This window comes from Xiphias gladius, chromosome 23 (assembly GCF_016859285.1).
Source record: "Xiphias gladius isolate SHS-SW01 ecotype Sanya breed wild chromosome 23, ASM1685928v1, whole genome shotgun sequence".
NCBI classification, from domain to species: domain Eukaryota; kingdom Metazoa; phylum Chordata; class Actinopteri; order Istiophoriformes; family Xiphiidae; genus Xiphias; species Xiphias gladius.
Window position 1 is genome coordinate 12,287,599 of NC_053422.1, and position 22,961 is coordinate 12,310,559.

General features: G+C 40.2%; 1 protein-coding gene across 4 annotated transcripts in view; it reads right to left on the minus strand.

Moving 5' to 3' along the window:
• Nucleotides 1–22,961, minus strand: part of atp11c (ATPase phospholipid transporting 11C) — a 44,289-nt gene that overhangs the window by 15,534 nt on the left and 5,794 nt on the right. For all 4 annotated transcript variants that reach the window (XM_040119707.1, XM_040119710.1, XM_040119711.1 and 1 more), the window contains 11 exons: nucleotides 13,026–13,145; nucleotides 11,482–11,571; nucleotides 5,539–5,619; nucleotides 4,246–4,353; nucleotides 3,491–3,619; nucleotides 2,950–3,038; nucleotides 2,263–2,313; nucleotides 1,770–1,834; nucleotides 1,577–1,658; nucleotides 1,342–1,492; nucleotides 603–800 (listed from right to left, as the gene is read on the minus strand). In XM_040119707.1, coding sequence (XP_039975641.1) covers nucleotides 603–800; nucleotides 1,342–1,492; nucleotides 1,577–1,658; nucleotides 1,770–1,834; nucleotides 2,263–2,313; nucleotides 2,950–3,038; nucleotides 3,491–3,619; nucleotides 4,246–4,353; nucleotides 5,539–5,619; nucleotides 11,482–11,571; nucleotides 13,026–13,145 — 1,164 coding nt within the window. The remainder of the gene's footprint in view (nucleotides 1–602; nucleotides 801–1,341; nucleotides 1,493–1,576; nucleotides 1,659–1,769; nucleotides 1,835–2,262; nucleotides 2,314–2,949; nucleotides 3,039–3,490; nucleotides 3,620–4,245; nucleotides 4,354–5,538; nucleotides 5,620–11,481; nucleotides 11,572–13,025; nucleotides 13,146–22,961) is intronic.

Below are 22,961 nucleotides of genomic sequence, written 5' to 3' on the forward strand. Positions count from 1 at the left end.
AGAAAAGTATTAAAATGAAAAAAACAAAAAACGCTTTTTTTCATTAATTAAGGAAAGTCCATTATTTTTGTAGCTTTAAATGCTGCCTTTGTATGTATTAGATTTGAGTTATATACGTGCAAAAATATTTTTCCTCACATCTTAAATGATGGCATTTTTGCAGGTATGACATACAGTAGTAGTGTTCTCTCTACACGCTTAGTAGGTGTTTTAAGATTTTCCAAAGTCAGAATTTGACAGTGCTTGTTGTTGTTCTATAAATTACACCTGTACAATATTTAAGAACACAGTACAGAAAAAGGTGTATATTTAAGACATTTTTGGTAAAATCATCAGGGTTATTTTCTAGAGCCACAGAAGACATTATACAATGGTTTCCACAGACTAAAGAACGGTGATGTGCCCCTTTAAGAACTTTCCTGTTCCAGGACATTTTGTTCTATTTTGACATTATTCATTTTATTGACTGGAAATATCAATTATAAGAATTACAGGTTTTTAAAAACTCATGGGAATGCTGAGTTTACACAAAGCAATTCCCTAATGACACAAATTTCTGCCATTTAAATGTTGTTTCATTTAAATTTTTCCATCTGTCTGACCTGTCCCAGCTCCTCGTTGAGATCTGAGGTGTTGACCAATGCACCCTCCTTGATTTCAGGGTCAAAGAAGTCCTTGTCCCATGTGATGAAAAAGGATCCCAAAAACTTTTGCATCTCAACCGTCACGTACATGGACACCGGAATGATGAAGTTGAAGAGCACCATGAAGGACAGGAAGTCAGTGAACATCTTTAGATACTGTGGGAAAAAGGAGAACACAGGCATATATTTAAACATAAAAGTTATAATTTGTGTCACGCCTCCGAGGATTCAGCAGGTCTGAGCACACTGATTCATTACTCAATAATCTAGTGTTTATCAAAACAAGGCTAGGGCTTGGAAAATGCTTTAATACGATGGATGGAGCTGTTCCCCCAGAAGTTACAACTACAAGCCACCAGAGGGTAAGTATTAACCATATTATACACATGATAATATACTGGTGCAATGCTAGAAAGAACCATTAGCTATTCTTCTCACAGCAGGGGTAATCCCATGAAGCTCTAGACGTGTATTACTCCACTTATTTCACTTCCAATTCCTAAAATCTTAGTCGGTGATATATGGTACTGGAAAAAATAAGGATAAGAAGATTAAAATAAAATAATAAAATAATAACATTTTTTACTGTGTATTCTATACTTGCACTTGGTTTGTGCTGGTGTGGTGCCTATCAGACACTTAACTCAAAGTTCCTTTTTTTGACACAAGGACAGTCAGGTTGATAATGTGTACTCACCAGATTGGTGTCCTTCTCTCTCTGGGTTTTCTCGTTGTACCAAGGCTCATCCTGTCCGGGCTTGCTCTGCCATACATACTTAAGTGTGGTGCATACTAGGGCCTTGCTCACCAGTATGCAAAGGTATACGAGAAGGAAGGCATTGATAGACCTGAAAATATTAGAAATCAAATTGATGTGTACCAAAACTATGCCTCAAATTTTAAATTGTTTACACCCTTTCTTCTAAACTTACTTCTCCACAGCAGAGCGTTTCTGAGACTTGCCCTGGTAGTTGAGAGCCATCTTTGTCTCCATGCCAGTGTAAACTGCAACACCTTGAGAAAGAAAGAGTGAAGAACAAGAAGAGGAATTACTTAGATTTTTAGTTACTGAGCCATCTGCATTAATATAAATTGCTGTAATAAAGTCAGTATCATTTGACTCACCACAGATTTTCTGAGTGTTCTTTAAAGTTGCGCCTTTCAGCAGTAGGTTTTCGGGGCCCAAAGACCTGCACAATCACATCAGTAAATCAAACAGTTTAGTTGTACAGGATCTGTGCAACTCAAACACGGTCCTATTCTCTAAATGGAAACCTGGCAGGCAAGCTGGCATCCACTCTAAAATGCGCAGTGACAATACACTGTGTGACTGCAGTCTGGGCTTACACCAGTCCCAGTGTTCTTGAGAAGGACACTGGCATTTGTTTATATGGCCATTACAAAGCAGTAAATGATAAATGCCTGTGGGAGTGCTTTGGAAGCAATGGCTGAAGCCATGCCAGCCTGTTTTAATTTTAATGCTTGTCTGCAATGAAGGATCAATGGAATGATGATTTGTTGGTGATGCAAAGGGGGGAAAAAATGAGTTTTTAAGCAATTGTTTTGATTTTGTTCTCACTTAAAGTGGGCTGAGATGGTTGTGCATGAGTGCGCTCACCTCACTGCAGGCTCCTGATTATTTTTGTAGATGTGCATGCGGCCAACAAACCTGGAATAAAATTGTGTAAGCACTCAGAAAATGAAGTAATGTGTAAAAAGTACATGACATTTGTTTTGCATATTATTCAATCTGTTAAAACTAGAGTTGATTTGAACTTGAGGTATAAAAGAGTTAATTTACTTCACAAGACTGTAAATAGTCATTGACCTAAAATCAGGTGCAGAGGTTTGGGAGCCAGCTAATTACCAGTGTTTAGCCCGCAGCACACTGTAAGTTTTACTGAGTCTGAGTAGTACGCATTTGGCCCCATGGCTTACTTAGTACATCTCAAACACCATTCTGATGTTCAGCTAAATGACAATATTCCAACTCCTTGCCCCAAGGGGGAGCCAAAGGCTGTCTGTCTAAGGCGAGATTTCTATATGTGAATAAGAATCAACTGTGCTGGGAAGACCAAAGATAACTTGAGATACCAGGCTGTCTTTCACCATTCCTAATATGAAACCAACCAAAATATAAGTACACAGTGGCTTGCCAACACCTCTCCACTTAACAATTTACAAGTTAATATTACAGTCATTTGGGACTATTTCGACTGGCATTGAGTTAATCCATTTCCCAACAAACCATAGGCAACGTAGTCTAGTAGTGTAAATCTGTTGGGGCCACATGATGAGTACCTACTTGTAAAGGTCAGGCTGTGGCTGTTCACACTCAATGGTGGTGTTGAGAGATTCCAGATCCCTCTCTGTGTCTGGCACTGTGTAATGTGTCTGAACAAGGGAAAGAGGCAGAGAGAGCCAGAGTGTGAGCTCTGAGTGTGAACTGACTTAAGTCACGTGATTGTTTTAGCTTTCCCCTACCTCTCGCACACAGACATTATATAAAATGAGAAGACAAAAGATTCCCAAATACTGTGACTCACACTTGAGCACAAAAAGGCACCAAGACATTGTTCTTTGGAAACAGGCGAGAGAAACTAGAAGAACTTTAGTTTTTATGGATTAAAATTCCTATTAATCATGCAATAAGTGTTGAAAAAACCCAACTATAAATTAATGCTCCTGTATACCTTCCCTTCTCATAATCCTAATCCTGATAAGGGTCATATTTATATAAACATTAAGTACAACTATAACTGATATAGTTTAATGGAAACAAGTTCTAAGTTTATTCTTCCAACAACCTAACCATTCATTTATGACAGCAGAGTGGTCCATCTTACTTTATGGTTGGACTCTCCATCCAGACTTGCTGTGGTAACAAAGCATGTGCCGTCATCACGGCTAGACTGCAGCAGTATCAAATCACAGGGAAAGGTCTGATCTTCCTGCACCTCCACAACATCGCCAACCTGATCAAAGAAACACAACCAAACACCACTTGTTAATACTTTTCACAGCTGGCTTCTTCTTTTTGCTCTGGTTTGGTCTGCCAACTAACGACAAAAAAAAATCTGGCCCTCTTTGGTAGCTAAATGATTACTTAAGCTGTAGTTCCTTTAGTAATAGGAGGTATCTTACAGTAACCTGTATGAGCCGCTGTGTTGAAAGCAGCTGTCCAGAGTTTTATACAGAACAAGACTGTTGTCGTTTTGAAAGCTGGATGTTGATTCTCAGTGGTGTCAGCAGCACTAGTAGCCCTTTAGCACAGCCAGAAGTCATTTGGTTCACTTTAAATATTGAAAAATATTGTTTAATGCATGTTCAACAGCCATAAATCTATGAAAATACTGTTACCTTGAGCAAACAGATAAGAATGCATTGAAGAAATAACGTGCACACAACACCCTGGATACATTAATTACCCTCACAACTATGTTTGAACATCTTATCGGTTAAATTGACAGAGCATGTTCTCCCCTTTACATCTATTCCAAACTTAGTCATGCCAAGCTGCCAACAGCTTCTCTCTAGCCATTTCTCTAAGGAATTATGTATTCCAGTGGATCTAAGCTAAGATGTGGCTGCTGAAAGGTACCTTGATTTTCTCACTCTCCTTCTGTATCCTCCGGCCGTCCTCTAGCACTGTCACTGGGTACTTATTTACCTCATTGTCAGCCTTGTGCCTTAGCCAGTCCTCATAGCCCTACGGCATCATAGCAAAATTAGAATTGCGTTAATTGCTTATTACAACAAAAGGTTTAACATTTTTGACGTTTGTGGTATGGGATATTGAAAGCTAACACAGTCCGTACACAAGTCCATACACACACACAGTAGAGGATTGACAGGAGCTCTACCAATAACAAGGGAAGAATAAGACATAGAAATGGCTTTGCATACAAAATAACCTTTAAATTTAGTATTTCATCATTATGTGAAAAAGACTGCATGCAGCAGCAGAATTTGATGGTTTTGGTCCAGCAGTGCATTGGAACAGTATACTATGAAATAATACTGAGTCAGGTAAAAAAAAAAGAAAATTCCTGGGGCTGCAGCAGCATAACGCACAAAGCCTAGTGTAGATTCCATAAGTACTTAAAGATAGTGATGGAGATAGAGGAGATGGTGCAGAGATGCAGAGGGCAGAGAGGGAAACCAGAGTGTGTGCCAAGTTGGGGCTCGAGCCAGAAAGCGGGATTACTGGGAAAGGTGACAGGAGGAGAGAGAAAGTCTGTTTGAGTGATGCAGAGAAATGATGCCAGGTGGATGAAAGGGGGGAGAGAAGAAGGGAGGCATTCCACGGATGGTCAGTTGAACTATACAGTTCACTTCAGCCTGAATAATAGGGTCAGGCAGACCGCCTTGGATGTCCCACTTCAAAGCCTGGCTGAAGGCGGTCCGGCACTATCAGTGCGCCTCATATATTTTCAGAAGGAAGTCCACCCGCTATTGTACATTTCAAAGCCCCAGCAATGGCCTAACTTAAAAGCCAACCCTAAAACAATACATCTAAAGCTGGGACATGGCAGCACCAGAGTCAAAGAAACAGACACTCCCCTTGATAATTTGTATCTCTGTAATAGACTTGCTCTCTCTCACTCTCTCTGCATTTGCTCACACTCCCAGGGAGCCCATTTTGTCTTCTCCTCAATCAGAATTCACCAGCAGAGCACATTAATACAAAACCCAAGAAAGCATTAGTCACGTACTTTATACAAAAATCACAGCAAGGGAGTTATGAAGTCAGGGGGACCTATTATGTTATATTGAGAGGGCGGAAGGATATAATTCAATGAGAGACAATATGAGGAAATGAGGACAGGGCAACAGAAATAACAATACAATTTCTATTATCAACACTCATCAGCCTCATTAGGCGCTGTCTTACCTGCTTGATAGCCGTTACTGTGATCACAAAAAATAAGGGTAGGCCACTGGTGACTGGGCTGGTGGGAGTGTCCACTATCACCTATTGAGGAAAAAAAAAAAAAGTTCATAGAAATATGTCATGACAAAGTCTTACTGCAGGACATGTGCTTCTGTGGTTACAGGGAGGAATGTGTGGTAATGGTTTAGAAGATGGGGCAGCCCTCTAAATGCAGGGTGTAGTCTGTTTCTGTGAGGCATTTCTACTATTCCCCAAATTTTTTCATCAGTGGGAATCACAGGATTACATTTCGAAAGGATGGGGGGCGCTTCTGGACAGAACTTTAAATCAACTGGGCCAGGGACAGAGTATCTAACCTGCAGGCATGCCAACACTTCTGTTTATCTGCCAAGGCATGGGAGAGGGCCAACACAAAGATTTGTTGGCCTCACCTTACCTGCGTGAACTGTGCGTGAAGGAATCTAGAAGTACAGAATACGGGTGTATGTGTTGCATTTTTTTATGTATGTGTGTAATAAGAATGGATTGTGGGACCAGTGATCAGGTAATCCCAAACAGTTTAGGAGCAGCACCTGACCAAGGTTCCCAGCTAAAACCCCAGCACACAAATGGCCCTGTGTGTTTGTGTATTTCTTAAAACCATAATAAGATGTATTTAATCTGGCATTTCTGATCCTGTAGAATGCAGGCTGGTCTGCCCCTGAGCCAGAGTGTGTAATACATCTCTCACAGACAAAACACATCCAGGCTCGTTGGTATTCTGACCGGGAGCACCACAAGCTGCCAGATAGACATCAGCTCAAGTAAGAGCAGAAGGTGTGTTTTGAAGCATTCTCCGGTGTTTTTGTCACCTGTGCTCGGACTGAGAATGAAATAGACCCACTGCTCCCTCAGTAATTGCAGACAAACATGTACACACAGCCACTTTCTGTGTACATAAAAACACCTACTCTCACTCTCTCTCGCGCACACACGCAAACACACACACACACACACACACACACACACACGCACACACACACACAAACACACACACACACACACACAGAAGGTACAAGGGAAGTAAGCTGCTAGCCAACCATGGTTTACTGTGATTAAAATTAACTGGAGGATAAATCAATTACAAGGCAGAGATGGACTAGTGCACATCGACTATTTGGAAGAGTGCAGATTCTGAGGACAGTCTGTATTACTACTTGTAGTAGTTAAAGATTCCATGACACAGAAGTGAAAGTAATAGAAGATCCAGCAGTGACAGTACTCAACGCATTGAAAGAGCAGTGTGTGTATATGAGGATGGTATATGGGGCTGTGTGTTAAACACTCATTACACCTGGCACACTTCTATAGGGGGTGTAGCTAGTGGATCATTGAATGCCTCTTGAGAAAAGTTCAGTTTACCCTGGTCACAGGAGCTCTTCACTGTTGGGCATGACCAGATCTTCAAAGCAGAATACTCTCCTAAGAACAGATGTGGTGAATGTTGCAGGAAGGTGATGGAGCCCTTTATTTTTGCCGATAATAAGTTGATAGTTCACAATTCCCATGTGCGAGATTGTGAGATGTATAAGTGAACTGAAATTTGTCTAATCACAGAAAGAAAAATAGTACCCACGGGAAGGACTGTGGGCAGCATGTCCCTCTGATACAGCAGCCAGATGGCCAAACTTGACAAAGGGTGACCACAGCACAGAGAGAATGCTTCACAATGCCAACTTTCAGCCTAAATGTTGTTTGATTTTGATATATCTTTGGTTCTTCTATGAGAATTTTGATGGGAACTGTACAATACTGGACTATAAAAGAGACCATTTATGGTGGTGTCTTTTTTGGTATCTTTTCATCTACAGTAATTCTAAAAAACACTTTCTTTCATCTCACACGACAATACATTGTGAAATAACAATAGACTTGATGCACACACACACACACGCAAACACACACACACACACACACGCAACCACACACACACACACACACACACACACACACGCAAACACACACACACACACACACACACACACACACAGACACACGCAAACGCAAACGCACACGCAAACACACACGCAAACACACACACACGCAAACACACACACACACACACACACACACACACACACACACACACACACACACACACACACACACACACACACACACAGAAGGTACAAGGGAAGTAAGCTGCTAGCCTACCCAAGGTTTACTGTGATTAAAATTAACTGGAGGATAAATCAATTACAAGGCAGAGATGGACTAGTGCACATCGACTATTTGGAAGAGTGCAGATTCTGAGGACAGTCTGCATTACTACTTGTAGTAGTTAAAGATTCCATGACACAGAAGTGAAAGTAATAGAAGATCCAGCGGTGACAGTACTCAACGCATTGAAAGAGCAGTGTGTGTATATGAGGATGGTATATGGGGCTGTGTGTTAAACACTCATTACACCTGGCACACTTCTATAGGGGGTGTAGCTAGTGGATCATTGAATGCCTCTTGAGAAAAGTTCAGTTTACCCTGGTCACAGGAGCTCTTCACTGTTGGGCATGACCAGATCTTCAAAGCAGAATACTCTCCTAAGAACAGATGTGGTGAATGTTGCAGGAAGGTGATGGAGCCCTTTATTTTTGCCGATAATAAGTTGATAGTTCACAATTCCCATGTGCGAGATTGTGAGATGTATAAGTGAAATGAAATTTGTCTAATCACAGAAAGAAAAATAGTACCCACGGGAAGGACTGTGGGCAGCATGTCCCTCTGATGCAGCCGCCAGATGGCCAAACTTGACAAAGGGTGACCACAGCACAGAGAGAATGCTTCACAATGCCAACTTTCAGCCTAAATGTTGTTTGATTTTGATATATCTTTGGTTCTTCTATGAGAATTTTGATGGGAACTGTACAATACTGGACTATAAAAAGAGACCATTTATGGTGGTGTCTTTTTTTGGTATCTTTTCATCTACAGTAATTCTAAAAAAACACTTTCTTTCATCTCACACGACAATACATTGTGAAATAACAATAGACTTGATGCACACACACATAATTGTATCAAGGATAGCCATCATTTTGGGAAAAGGGTGAGGGTTATAACTGCCATTTAATGTGTCAATAGTATCATTGTTGGAATACTGCAACAGCAAACTACTAAGAAAACTAAGACCTACAGAAAAACCTTCAGCTACCCTACTTCTGCTAAACAACACACAATTCTCCCATAGCTCGTCTTTCCCAGTTTATCTGTACTGATTCACAACAATCACCACCAAACCAAATACCTTTCCTCCTCTGCACCAAATGAAAGCCAAAAAAAAAAATAAAAAATCTCAGCAGTAGGAGTGAACTATGTGCTGCTACTGATGTTCTGGTGTGATATCAGAGCAGCAGAGTGGAGCAGCACAAGGCCCTTCATCTGAGCCGGGAAGTGTGTCAGAGTAAACGACAGACAGCAGGTCACCAGAATCCCAGAGCAGCGCTGTGGGCCCCTGCCTCTACCTAACCCTTCACTAGTCCTTTCCCTCTCTCCTTTTTTTTTATCTTGCTCTCTCATCACTGTTTCTCTTACTCTCTCACAACGCTCTATTCCCATTCTATCAAATTCAAGCAAAGGCATGCAGGGCTATTTTTAGGACAGTGGAGCTTTTTTATCAGCCTGTCTCTATTTGTGGCAAGCAGAAATACAGACGGCTTCCTGGATGCTGACGTCAGCAGTGCAGCGCTGCAGAGAGATGGAGGGAATGTGAGAGAGAAGGGGAGAAAGAAAGACAGAAAGAACGAGATCGAATGACAAAGAGGGAGACCAAAGGAGGGTAGGACAGAGTGCAAGGATGCATGACATTTGTCATGTTGGTAGAGTATTTGCATGAAGCCTCTCAGGGGAAGTGAGGAGGTTTATTTCTGTATGTGAGATGCGACGAATGCACACAGAGTCTGTGTACCTGTTTCTCTCTCATCTTCTCTCTCTGATATAATAGCAGTCTGCACGGGAGAAACTGAGTGGGTAGGATAAGGAGCCCCTCAAGAGAGACTGGATTAGTGGAGACATGCCAACCACGCTGCAGCTTGGGTAAACACCATCAGCAAACCCAGGACACCCACTGAGTCATACATCACATGCAAAAGCGCATACACATACAGCACATACAGTGTTTTCATACACAAACCATCATTCTACACTGCACACATCCCACACTAATAATCCTTGGGCGTACAGGCAGCAATAGGCAGTTAGTGTGAGTGATGAAAAGACACTTGGTGGTTCACTCCCACGGAAGTGTACTGCATTAGCACACAACTGTTCAACATCCAGCACTTAAATCCATTATTTTAGGATAATATAGAATTAATCCAGACAAAATGGAAAATAAAGCCTGGAGTGTCAACTTTAAATACAGGTGAAACGAGGGCCAAGGGAAAAAGAAACACTGTATTTGATCTGCTATTGACTTGAGAATGATGGAATTACTTTGTGGCAGCTGAACACAGCATTTCTCAATTTAGTACATTGCTGCACTTCTGGGAGCAGTCACTCTGTGAGCTCATTCAGTCAGTATGCGACTAGAGAAAGCAAATCCCTCCTGAACAGGCCCGACACCAGCACCTGTTTACACTAGAGGGCTGTTTGTTCCCATAGTTTAGGTTACTGCTAAAAAGACAGAGGCTAGTTTCCACCTCCATGGATCAGAAAAAGGGACAGAGAAAGAAAGGGATGATGGAAGCGCAATAGCAGATGCACGCAACAAATCTTTTCTTTTTTGTTCTCTGCTCCAATCATCAACTGCAGGAACCGAGATGGGAGAGGAGAGGAGAGGAGAGGAGAGGTCACTTAAGAGCACAGAGCAGGGGAATAAGGATGCCAGTCAATGCATTTTAGTCAGCGCAAGCTAACAGTTTCCACTTATGGGGATAGGGCAGCATACACAACACAATCTGACAATGACAGATACACAAAGAGAATTTTAAGATCACCATTAAAGACCCACAAAAATCTGCTAGGGTAGTCTTTTCAGAAAATAACAGAAGCATTATATTAAAGATGATATACAAATAAAACCCTATTTTATTTTGCACACATTCTTTTGCAATTGCCAAAAATTACATAGTTATATAGTTATTTTTGGGTGAGTGAACATTAAAATAATAACCTCAAATGCAAATTTATCCTGTCAACCTTGCAAACGTAATTCTTGAAAAAATCCTTATAGGCATCTAAAATAAAAATAAAATCTACACTCTTAGCCCAGGTGCAAATAGCCCATAAAAAATACACATTAATTGTCTTACACATGATCTAACAAGGTTGGAAGATGTGAATTTCCAACAACTCGCTTACAAATTAAAAATGGACACCTACATATAAAAATAGAAATTTGTAACAATGTACTTATTAAATTCAAATGTACAAGTCTGGACACAAGCTAGATTGGATTCATGTATGCTAGAACCTAATCTTGAAACAAATTGATTACATCTTTTGTCAGAGTACAGCTGGACTCTCTCAGGGCAACTGAAATGTGTTTTTACAAAACTCAGTCTCCAAATTAGCTTATGAAAATGGCCTCCTTCTGCCCTTTGCTTTGTTACTCTTTCAGGGGCACAAGTTATGAATACATGAATATATATGTGTAAATATGTATTTGTCTTTTTTTTATATATAGATACCTTTTATAAGTTTTTTCAGTTGATTCACCTATACCGTACCGTATGCATACCTTGGCATCATTTCCTGCTTCAACACATTTTTCTTATATTGCCACATAAGACAGCAGACTTGCAAAATGTTAAACAATCAACGGGACTTCAGTAAAGCACTATATCCTGTTCTTAAGAAAACTACACACACACACACACACACACACACACACACACACACACACACACACACACACACACACACACATATACACCCACACATAGACCCACACGCACACACAGTTCTTACCTGCACCAGGAAGATGATAAGGAAGTAGAAATTGGCAATTCTTCTAAACTGTTCAAACAGGTTCTTTGGTAGAAAGTTCCAAACGGTATACTGTGGGGGGCCGGGGAGAAAAATGTACATGTAAGTCACAGAAACAGGTATTAGACTTTGACTGCTGTTTGTTGCGCTTTGATGTATAATTTTCCTGCAAAATTTCTACATTCAGACCTCATGTTCTTCAGATGAACTTAGGGAGGTTAAAGAAAGGCATGGCAAGGGGAGAGAGATTAGAGGCATTCAATATTCACAGACTCTTGCCTATGTGTATTCTGTCTGAGCTAGGTAATGGCAAGAGAAAAGGCAGGGAGTCTCTGTTCTTTGTACTGCCTAGGGAGACGGCCCTTGGGGGACCACAGGTATTCTATTGATTCAGATTAGTGATTTATCTCCTTAATTCGGCTACCCTTGAATGCAGAGCCAATTAACTTATCAGGATGGTGTTTTCTGTGTGTTTTGATCTTCTTTAGGTTGCTGTGACTGCTGATATTTTCAGGGCTGAAGCAACACTTTTATCTGCTTAAATCCCGGGGAGAAGGCTCAACAATGCCCTGCTAGTAACTTTGTGCCACAAAACAGAGTACCTGGTTGAAAAAAACAAATGCATACAAACTGTATGCACACACGCAGATTCACACAGATACAGCAATAAGGCACTGTTTATGAAGGGGAATGTCTGCAATGGGAGAGCTTTGAAATGCAGAGGCAGCAGAATGGCCCATGTCATTTTGCCGGAGAGAAAAGAGAGGAAAAGTAATGAGAAAAAAGCAGCAATGAGGGCAACTGAGTGTGGTGGTGCAGTAACATCAAGAGCAAGAGAGGAGAGGCGGAGATTGGTCATTGCAGAGTGCAAAAGCAACAGGATGATGGAGAGCAGAGGCATGGAGGAGCATAAATACTACAGTCGAGGTAATTAAAGACTGTTTACCCTAACATACAGGCAGGAGCCAATTGATTAGCCCATCCTCACTGGGACCCTCTGCACCAATATAAATCCTACTGCCATCTTACTCTCACACCGCTTCTTTCTCCTCATCACTTTCACCCTTGACATCCAGAAGCCAGCCAGCCAGCCAGCACCTGCCCGAGGGAGCTGCTGACACAGGGCCGAGGGGTGAGATTTAGGCATGGGAGGGAGTTACGGCCTATCAGATCCCAGGGGGAAAAGACCTGATTGCCCACCCGGCCAGTACATTAATAGCACCCATGTATTTCACTGCCGCAGTCAGTTGTCCCCTGACAGATAAATAATCGCTTCCCATTGGGAGAGCGAATACAAGCATGCCGTGTGGCAGTGGGAGGAGGAATACAGAAAGGAAGACCCAGGAATGCTCAAGACTGTTCAAAGGTGCATTTGGCACAAGTGTTACACAAGGGAAGAAAAATGCCTTAATGCAACTGAAACTCAATACGCAGAGGAGCTTAGAAACAAACAGACATATAAGAATTTCATCTTGGTATATGGCCAGACCTGAGCCCTGGCGTGTGCATGTGAGTGCGCTTCTTACCTTGGAGGACACAATCCTGTTATCACAGAACTTCGGTGGGATGATAGCCTCACTGGTGGAGCCAGACCGATGACCAACATAGATAGTCCTACTGTCAGCTCTTCTCTCATCACCGCCAAGCTAGAGGAGGAAGCAGTAGAGGGGTGTTGAGATGGTAAGAGATAAAGATTAAGAGTGAAAGTAAAGAGAAGAAATATTAGTATTTCTGTGTATATCCTTTCCACTTACACAGAGATTAGACACTGAACCCACCCAGTCAAATCTAAAGAAAATAAGATATGCATCATACAAGAAGAGAGAATTACCTGAAGGTAAGCCAAAATCTGAACCACCATCGGAATCATGGGGGATGTAGAATCAATCAATGAAAACAAAAGATGTTTTATGTTATGTTTTATCGTGCATTGTTATTTCAGATGCAGCAAATACTCAGTCATCACAGAGGGTTTTTTGTGACCATAAAAAAAATTCCAGTCTTACAAAGCCTAAATTCCAGTCGGAGGTCAAGAATTAAAAGATTAGATTTTCTACTATGGTGCAGAAAATTAAAAAGACTTGAAAAGCATTCTAATGAAAAACTGTTGAGCACAAGCCAATAATTCAGAGAGGGGACAAAGAAAAGTATGACAAGGGTCAATAGGCCAAAATGGTGATTGTGCGGGGACTATAACTTCATTTCTTCTCTCCCAGGTGGTCACTCGTCAATTATAAACTAGAAATAAATGTGGGCAGCCAGGAGAAAACAGATTTACGGGTTGAGCTACCTTGTCGTGATGCAGATGGCAGGGTGATATGTACACACATGCGGGCAAACACACAAGAGACTTCAACAATAGGCACACTGGACTCCACTCAATATGAGGTGGCCCGAGCATTCCTCTTCCATAAAAGGTAGATAGGGTGAATCACAAATGGAAGCTAGTTCTTTGTCATAACTTTATAGGAGCTCTCCTTAGGTTAATCTCAAAAACAATATGAGACGACCAATGTGACAACCCAAAAAAGGAACTGAGGAGAGCCAGAGAACAAGTCTAAGAGATTTATTGTTTTCTTTTTAAATTTAAAAAGTTTCCCGCACTGTGTGGAACTGACTGGGTTCATTCTTCTGTGTGTGAAGTAACCTGAGACTGTAACTACACATCACTGCTCAACTATAAATGGAGACATTCATAGATTAACATTCTTTTTAGGCTTGTGAAATGTTTAATTATATTTTTCTACAAAAAGGTTAAGCAGCTTTACAATAACAGTGGCTAAGAAATGGGATTTAATGTTGATTGGTGCTATCTGGCTGTTACACAGTCGGTTTTATAACGTCAGTATCAATGCCAATACTGACCTAGTATATTAGATTAGTGCAACAGTACCATGATGATTCAGTGTCACTAAAGAGTAGTGTCTTGTCTTGAGAAGGCGAAGTGTAGCCTAGAAAACTTGGCCTGAGAAAACGCTGTTCTCTCAGTGACTTAAATTTCTTTCCTGACATCCCACACACAAGGAATCCCAAGGCTTGGGGTGGACAACCACAAGGGTGGAGGATCACGATAGCAACAAAGCAAGTATTCTGGATCAGCCAGAGGTACTACCTCCATATTTGCTTCCTGCCCCTCTTCTTTTTTATCCTCAAGCATGTTCCTCAGCTCAACATGGATAAAGACTATTCCAACCTCGTTCAAGGGTAAACTAACTGATCGATCGATAAATATTCTTAAGATATTACAGTGATAAGCTGTTGACAAGCTGACGAGAGATCTACCATCTGGTGTTAACTGTGTCTTTAAAAAGACCAAATTTAATCAGATTTTTTGTTTAGGCTTTTTGCTCACCCGCTCTCTCTTTTCTTATTTTCACTTTTAGCTATCTCAACTTTCAACCAAAGAGAAAATTGGTGAATACTCATTTGTAGAGTGGTAGAGAGAGAACACACATGAAAATTTTATATTTTTTTGACAAACTTGTCTTCCCCAAAACAAACTGCATCTAGTAATGTGCTATCCTGTGATGGTTACTCTTATTCCAGTTTAACCCCCTTGTTCAAGCGTCAAGGTTAAATTACGCTCAGAAAATGGGACGTGGCTTTCTGTGAAACATCCCAGTCACTGTGAGGTATTTTAAACCAGTGTAACCTGAAATTTTTTTTCCATCAGCAAGCTCATGCACACTGCACCGAAGGCATCCAAACTACTTTCGGTGGACACTGGGCACAAGCACACCGCATTTGTTCCATCATACATTGTGCTACATCAGTATATACATTAGTTTGGTCCACTGTCCAAATGTTTATTGTTCTGTTTTTTGAGGTTTATGAGATTAATTTAAGCGTGAAAAGTTACCCAAATTACCATTAAACTACTCATTCTTTTCTCATCTGACAGTCAAAAACATTATCTAAGTGAGGACCCTACCCACCAGTTCTTAAATATAGTTGTGTTTTCAACTCAAGTACAAGTTGTGAGGTTATTACTTTGTCTGTAACTCATTAAGCTTATGCAGACAGGAGATCTGCTTTATCTAATATAAAGGCCAGCAACATGATGGTTGAGGGGGCAGATTACCATAAACATCTGATCCTGGACAAGCACCAGGGAACGTGTGCATTACAGCCACCTGGACATCAGACTGCGCAAAGTCTGTTGCTGACAAGAGCTTGGATCAAAGAATAGCCTCAAACACTTGGAATCCTAATTTATGCATGTGGGGACAAAAACACAGACTACGTAACTCCAGTTCATGCAATAGTTTGCTTCTAGTTAATGGTCAAATAACACAAAATAAAGGCCAAATTCCTTGCTTAAATTTCTGAAATATTTACCATCATCTTTCCGGTCCAGACTAGACAAGGGAGCCAAAAGGCTTACATAATGCTCCTTTATGCATGAGCAGCCATGCTCACACCTCAGGATGGCTGTCAAATATACCATCCCCTACCCGCTCGGCACACACTGACACTCCTTCAGCACAACCGGACGGACCTGGCTGCCAGAGGATGAAGATAGAGAGAGAAAGAGAGTGGGAGGATGACAGAGTGTGAGAGAAAGGAAGCAAAACAGGATTCAAGGACACAAACACATCCAGGTTTTTCTATTTCAAACAACAACTAGCCCCCAGGAGGAGCAGTAAGCCAAGAACACCCCAATGGACTACCATTGTTCATTCATTTGAATGCAGTGTTTCTGGAAGTAATTCTTCCTCTTTGTACTTGCCATTTACAATGTAATAGCAGCATTCCAGATAAACAATACTGCAAACAACTAATATAACATTAGGAAACAATGTAAGACCAGAAAAAGCAATTATGTACAAAGGGCTGCACAGACAAAACATAAAATGCAAGTAAGGAAGAATTTACAAACCAAATTAGCTTTGAGTCAAAGGCCCTGCGAAGTGCTCTGGCTTGTACTTCAGAGTTATAGGTTAGACAGTCAACAGTATTGGTTGGCTGGCTTCAACTAGCCAATTCACCTGTGTCCATCTCCATGCTAATGCAGAGTTTCAAGGTTACAGGCCTATCAAATAAACAAACAGCAGTTTTCATGTAGGCTAAGCCAACACTGTTGCTCAAAAGTCATACAACTAACTACATAAGGAAGGTCTTGGTCTCAGTCATGATTCTCAAAAAGAAATGTTGACACCTACACACATATAATTAATGCTGAAAATTAGATTCTATGTAAAATGAGGAAGTAGTCCATCCTCTGGGTACCTAAAGATAAGAAAATAACTACTCAATGGCCATTGATTTAATGGCAGATTCACTGTAAAATATGAGGGGTCGGACCACAGGGCCCACTTCATTTTTGAGCAGTTACATAATCGCAATGCTCATCTCCAAAATAGTGAGCTAAAGGCCCTGCAAACATAGCCTTTCAATGCCAAAGATGTTAGCAAGTTAAGCAAAAGTGGCCAAGAAGTTCAGTATGTCAATACCAAAGTAGATTCATCCTTGATGTAAAAGCATCAGCTTCAAAACCTGGATGGAGATCAATAAAGCAAACATCAAATGCTCAATTGAGCTGAGATTTAAATGCTCAGTCAGAAATAAATGGTGCATTAGAAAATTGAGTGTGCCTGAAACTTTACATTAAATTATGCTATAAATTAAATTATGCACACATTGTGAAATGAGCACAAACTGGGACTAGGGGGGGAAAGGTGCTCCACTGAGAGCAGGGAGAATATAAGACTGCATTCAGCCACTGCCAAACTCCCAATGATGACTTGGGTCTGATGACACTGCGTCCTGTCACACCATTTCACTATTCAGTAAGTATCCCGCTTTGTCACAATCTGCATGCTGTTGTTTGAACAAACATACTGGGTAACCACAAAATTACAAGGCCCTGTAGAATGTAGTACAATCCATCAAAACAGTCATCTTCTGGCCATGCAACCTTTGTGAAAGTTTTTAAATTGTAATTTTACATAATTTTTAAATGTAATTGACACTGTATCAGAGAGGTGTTGATTCAACTCTGTGTTGTTCTATGTTGATATGGACTGAATTATAATTCCTCTATATATGTAAATGTGGTGGACAAACAACTAGTATGAGTATAAAAAATTCAGCATTTTTTGTAATGTAAAATTTATTGCAGGACAAATGCATTCAATATGCATCACGTCAGTTAACTTCTATTGTTTCATCCTCTTACAGCGAACCATAAGGTGAGAAACTGTCTTTCTTGGAGAGATGGTGCATCATCTCAGCCTGGAAATTTGTCAGCACCTCTAATGCAAGTAAGCTGGTCTGGGGCACTTCTTCAGATGAGTGGGTAAGCACATCACTTCAACCACAGTGTAACCCAACATGTCAAACATAATATTAGTTAACTTGCCTGCGGGCAATAACAGCATGGTGGAAGTTAGGTGAATGCAATAAAAACTAGGACTGCATCTAATAATTATTTTCATGATAAATTATTCTGCTGCTTGTTTTCTTGATTATTCTTTTAATTGTTTAGTTTAAAATTCTATGTCTATGTTAATAATTAGTTAGCTGTTGTTCAAGTAATCATTAAATCAACAATTGTTTCAGCTATAAAAATAACACAACCAAATCAATACTAAGTAAGACGTGGTGGTATGAAAGAAAACCTGTTGTAGTGAGACTCTTTTTAGGATAACCTACATTACTCAATAATTCATGCCACCCGTACAAATACTGTTTTTATTTTTGAAGTCCCGTGAGTTTTAAACCCCTTTCGGGTTAGTCATATAATGTATCATCATACAGGTTACACCAATATGCGAATCACTCAACAGCAAATCTAGTTTCCTTTGATACAGTCATTTTTCATTGAGTTAAACATTTTTACGTTTATGGCCTTTTAGTCTGTCAAAGAGCACAGTGAGTAGTTCTGGCTCTCAGGACGGCTCTGGACAGCAAAGTGTGATCTGATGCTTGCATCTTTGGTTGTTAAGCTTGGTGTTTATCTCCAGAAAAGGCATGTTTGGTGTCAGGCAAGTTAGTCTGACAACCATCTCTAAGCAAACAAAAAGTAAAGATTACGCTATAATTTGTAGGAGAAAAACACTAGGTCAAAACCTAGTATATGGTGAGGCCGTGTACAGTTAATGTACGAAATTGAAGACATGGTTGAAAACTGTTGTTGAACCGCTGTAATCAACTACTTTCAATGGAAAGTAGCTAAAGCCTGCTGGAAGAGTCGCTAAATGTCTCTACATGATGTAATACGCTATTTAGCATGACATCATTGTGTCATCTTTGCATTCTGCCCAGTGTCAGTGCCAGTTTCAGTCCTTGATCTGTTTGCTTCTCTCCTACTTTCTGTGCTCACATATACAGTAATCTAATACAGCTGAATTCCCAATAAAGCTGTTCTCATTTTTCTGTTTCTGTTGTCAGACAACTGAAAAATATGAAATAGTGACTGAAATGCAGCCCATTAAGACTACATGTTAACCTGCAGTCACTTCCAAGCCATTTCCAAGCTGCTGCTCTGCACTGCTAAAATCCTGATTTTAGAAACGCGACAAAGTCTGCAAAATCATCATACACATAAGTTAAAATTAACGATTGTGCTGTGATTGCAGCTATATCCACTTGTTAAATGGTCACTCAGAGCAAAAGTTAGAAGCTAGAAGCTCATCTGCTACATGCTGCTACCGTGTGGTCAATTGAATAAGAAACATAAAGAGGCGTTCCTGCACAAGGTCAGGCTTTCCCTCCCAACCTTGCACTTGTGGGGTAATTCTCTCGCGCTTGTGGGGTGGCAACTCTCATCTACAGAAAGCAGCTAAAGTTTGTCAAAAAGTCGCTACATTTGTCACTAGTTGTTTTTTTGAAAAAACTCACCGAAGTAGTCTGAAAGGTTGGTAAATCTACCGACAAAGACAGTCAGTTGGCAACACTGCCTTTAAATGCCTGCCTAATGATGTACTAGAAACTATTTTTGCCAATTAATTTTGAAAGAGCAACGGGCAATGGGGAAACTACAACATTCGGCCACCTGGCCAATAGTGTAACTTCATCCCTCAGACACGCAGCATTCGGCTGACCAATGGTGTAACTTCATCACTCAATCACTCAATCAGTCAGTCAGTCAGTCAGTCAGTCACTCACTCAGTGATAGACATTTATACACGTTTATAGGGCTGGTCCTGCTGACATTGGCACAGCCAGTATTATTTACCCTGACTCAAATAGATTTTGTGGTCCAACAAAATCAATGCCCTAACTCTTTCTTACAAAAGTGCTCAGGCAAATTTAAAAAAAGTAACCCCAAAAGAATACAGTGGGTTAAGCTTTGTTCTGGTTAGTCTGCTGTTGTGGTTTTGTAACTCCAGTACCAAGGACAAAAACACCAAGCTCATTCAGTACAGAAAAAAATCCACTTAGAAAATCTACTTAAAACACACTTAATGAGTTTTGGGGGAGCTATGCAAAGAAGAGAGAGCACTGGGGACCTTGTACTTCTTCATGTCCTGCACGTGTACTAATAACACTCCGCAATACACTTAGAACGACAGATATGTTGTTAAGTCCATGTTCCCATTTGACCTTAGTATCCATTTCATGTAAGCTGCATAAAGTCTAATTTCTCATTCACTAGTACATAAGAAGAGTGAACAGTGTGGGAATGGCTTTGTCCTTTATCATATTCGAATACTTCACAATATCTGCTCCAACTGCCTCTTATCTAACCTATCAGGTTTTATGATGTTGCTCTCAGTTTAAGTGGATTCTTTACAGGTCAACCTTTTTTGCCATTTAGTGCAGTACCTATTAGCAGTTTTTCCTAATATCACATAAGAAAGAAACCATAAGAGGAAAGCCCTAAGCAAAGATTTATGACATTTAAGTAAATACAGGCCTAAACATCAAGTGGCATTCTGAGTGTAATGGAATGAATAAATGCCAGAGCAAATGCCTAACCTCCAGTAAACAGTTTCAAGAAATGTGGATGTCAACAGTAAAAACTGCCTAATAGCAACATAAAGTAGCAACATAAAGTTGCTATTATGACTGACTGAACAGAGTTGAGTAATGAATGTTTGAATGCAAGGCGATAGTTGCACGCATTGAGTCAATGTTGTTAGTTACTGCAGTACTCTATCAGGCACTCACCTCTCTTTCATTCTCCCTCTCTCCTTCTTGTCGGCCCACTTGCCTGTCCTCTTCCAGCATGATCACTCTGTCCCACTAATTGTAACTCTCTCAGTTCTGATTACACATCCAAGTGCTCATTGCCTAGGCTGCAGAGATTTTACAGAGGCTATAATATCTTTTGAAGAAAATATAGCACAACGACACATTAACATCAAACCAAAATTAAAAGTTTTTCAGTACAATTACTTTCAGAAGCTTTCTTATCTTTGTTGCATTTCCTTGCAACAAATTAGTTCTTAATAAAGCTATTTCACATGGGCTAATTTTCCTAATTCCAGCACAAAGAGTCTTTGTCATATATAAGTGTAATGAATATTCGAAAACCGAATTTAGTCTAATTTAAAGAGCTTGTTTCATATAGTAGGTCAATATTGTCTCACAGGAAAAAATTGTTAAACATTTCATACCATTTTTATACTTCATCTTTAGATTAGAGTGACACTTTTTGAGATTTTCTCTTCCAGCCTTCTTTAGTGTTCCTTCTATATATTTAAATATCTAAGAAATATAATGAACGGATCACTGTACATCATCATCAGCACATCTTAAAAATCATTTTTGGGTTTGGTGGTTACATAATTTGTCCACACCTTTGATCACAGATTTTTGAGATGAGAACAAATGTTCTTTGGTATAATCTGAAGAAGTGGTCTTCATGTTGGGTTCATAAATGCAATGTAGCTAGTTCCTAAATTACCCACTTTTTTATTACCACTGAATTAAGCTCACTTATCAAATATATTAAAAATAAATGAGAATTTATTTAATGTATCTTCCCAGTGGGGATGAAAATTAAAAAAAAAAAAATAGTATACAACTAATATGAATACCATTTTGGACTGGTAAGAGGAATTGCAACGCTTACTGTTAACATTGCTGTTACGAAAGTACCTTATCGCTTCAGTTTATATGTGCTGAATCACAGCTTAAAAGAGAATTGATTAACATTAATATTCATTAACAATGGTATTACACAAAAGGCTGCAAAATCGAGGAAAAGCAGAGTCGTTACTACATAGTGAAACTATAATAGGAGTTACCTCCATCATGGATTCACCGACACTTGGCCTATGGCATAGTCTACAGACTTCATATCAGAGGCTACTCTCTCCTCTGTCCGCTGTTTGCACACAGTGATGAATAGCCCCACAGAGTGATAACAGTCTAACTTGAACTGAGGGCTGAGCCTAAGGAGCTGTTGTGGATAGGCAAAGGCTCATTGTTCTACTAGCATCCCTGCAGCTGTACAAGACATAAGAGCGTACTGTACCATTGGCTGGTACTGAGCTGGCCTACATTACACTGGGTCCCTCGACAATGGGGAGGAGGGGAAACTCATCTAGACCTCACAGTGGGAGCTGCTTCCTCAATCACTTGGCCGCTTCAAAAAGCCACAGACACGTGCTAACTACTTTTTGGAAGGCCTACGGCCGACTAACAACTTTTGAGATGGCTAATGTCTAAAAATTGACAATGACACTTTATGACTAGGTAACAAGTGGGCATAAGATGAAAGGACTTCCCGTAAACTAAAGAATGAACAGCTCACAGGTTTCTGTTAATATGAACAGAAACTATAGAAATCTTTAGTGGGAAACCTGTGGGCACCGTGAAGAGTCTACCTTAGCTATTGTTTGAAACCAGAGAAGATGATTAAAAAAATGTTGTGTGACACAAAAAAAGGCTGTGTGTGTTACAGCAGGAAATGTCTAAGCAACTGACTCAATGCTGACAGGGATCTGTGGTCATTCACATATCTGAGACACGCTGTTCCTCAAAACACAGCGTTACAAAGACTAAACAGAAGACATGTAAGTAGCCTGAACTTCACAAAACAATTCTAAGATTCTAAGAAGTTTTACATTCACCAGGCAAGTTATATTTTTACTGGTTTGTAGTCTTAAGGCCTTCAATTACTGAGGCTTTGCTTTTGTTCTTAAAATTACAAGGTACTCCTCCTACTCCAGCTTGAACTTTGTCCCGGTAGCCACCATCCTCTAGACAAATTAGCTCCATAAATCCGGAAGAGAACGACAAAAGTGCTTTATTTTCTAAGGTTCTTATAGAGAAACCCCGACAATTTGTGTTTTAAAACCGAGAAGAGTGAGCACATTTCGAGCCTTAGCCTAGTCACACTATAATCTATAATTAAAGAGAATTTAAAGTGGTGTAGCCATAAATGGAGTATGGTTTTTCCAGCCAAGTGCACATATCCTCTATACTCTGTTTTTGCACGCGTGTGTGACAAATCACCACATTCAGCTACTTAGATGAATGTGTTCGATCCAGCTGCTTGTTCTATGTGG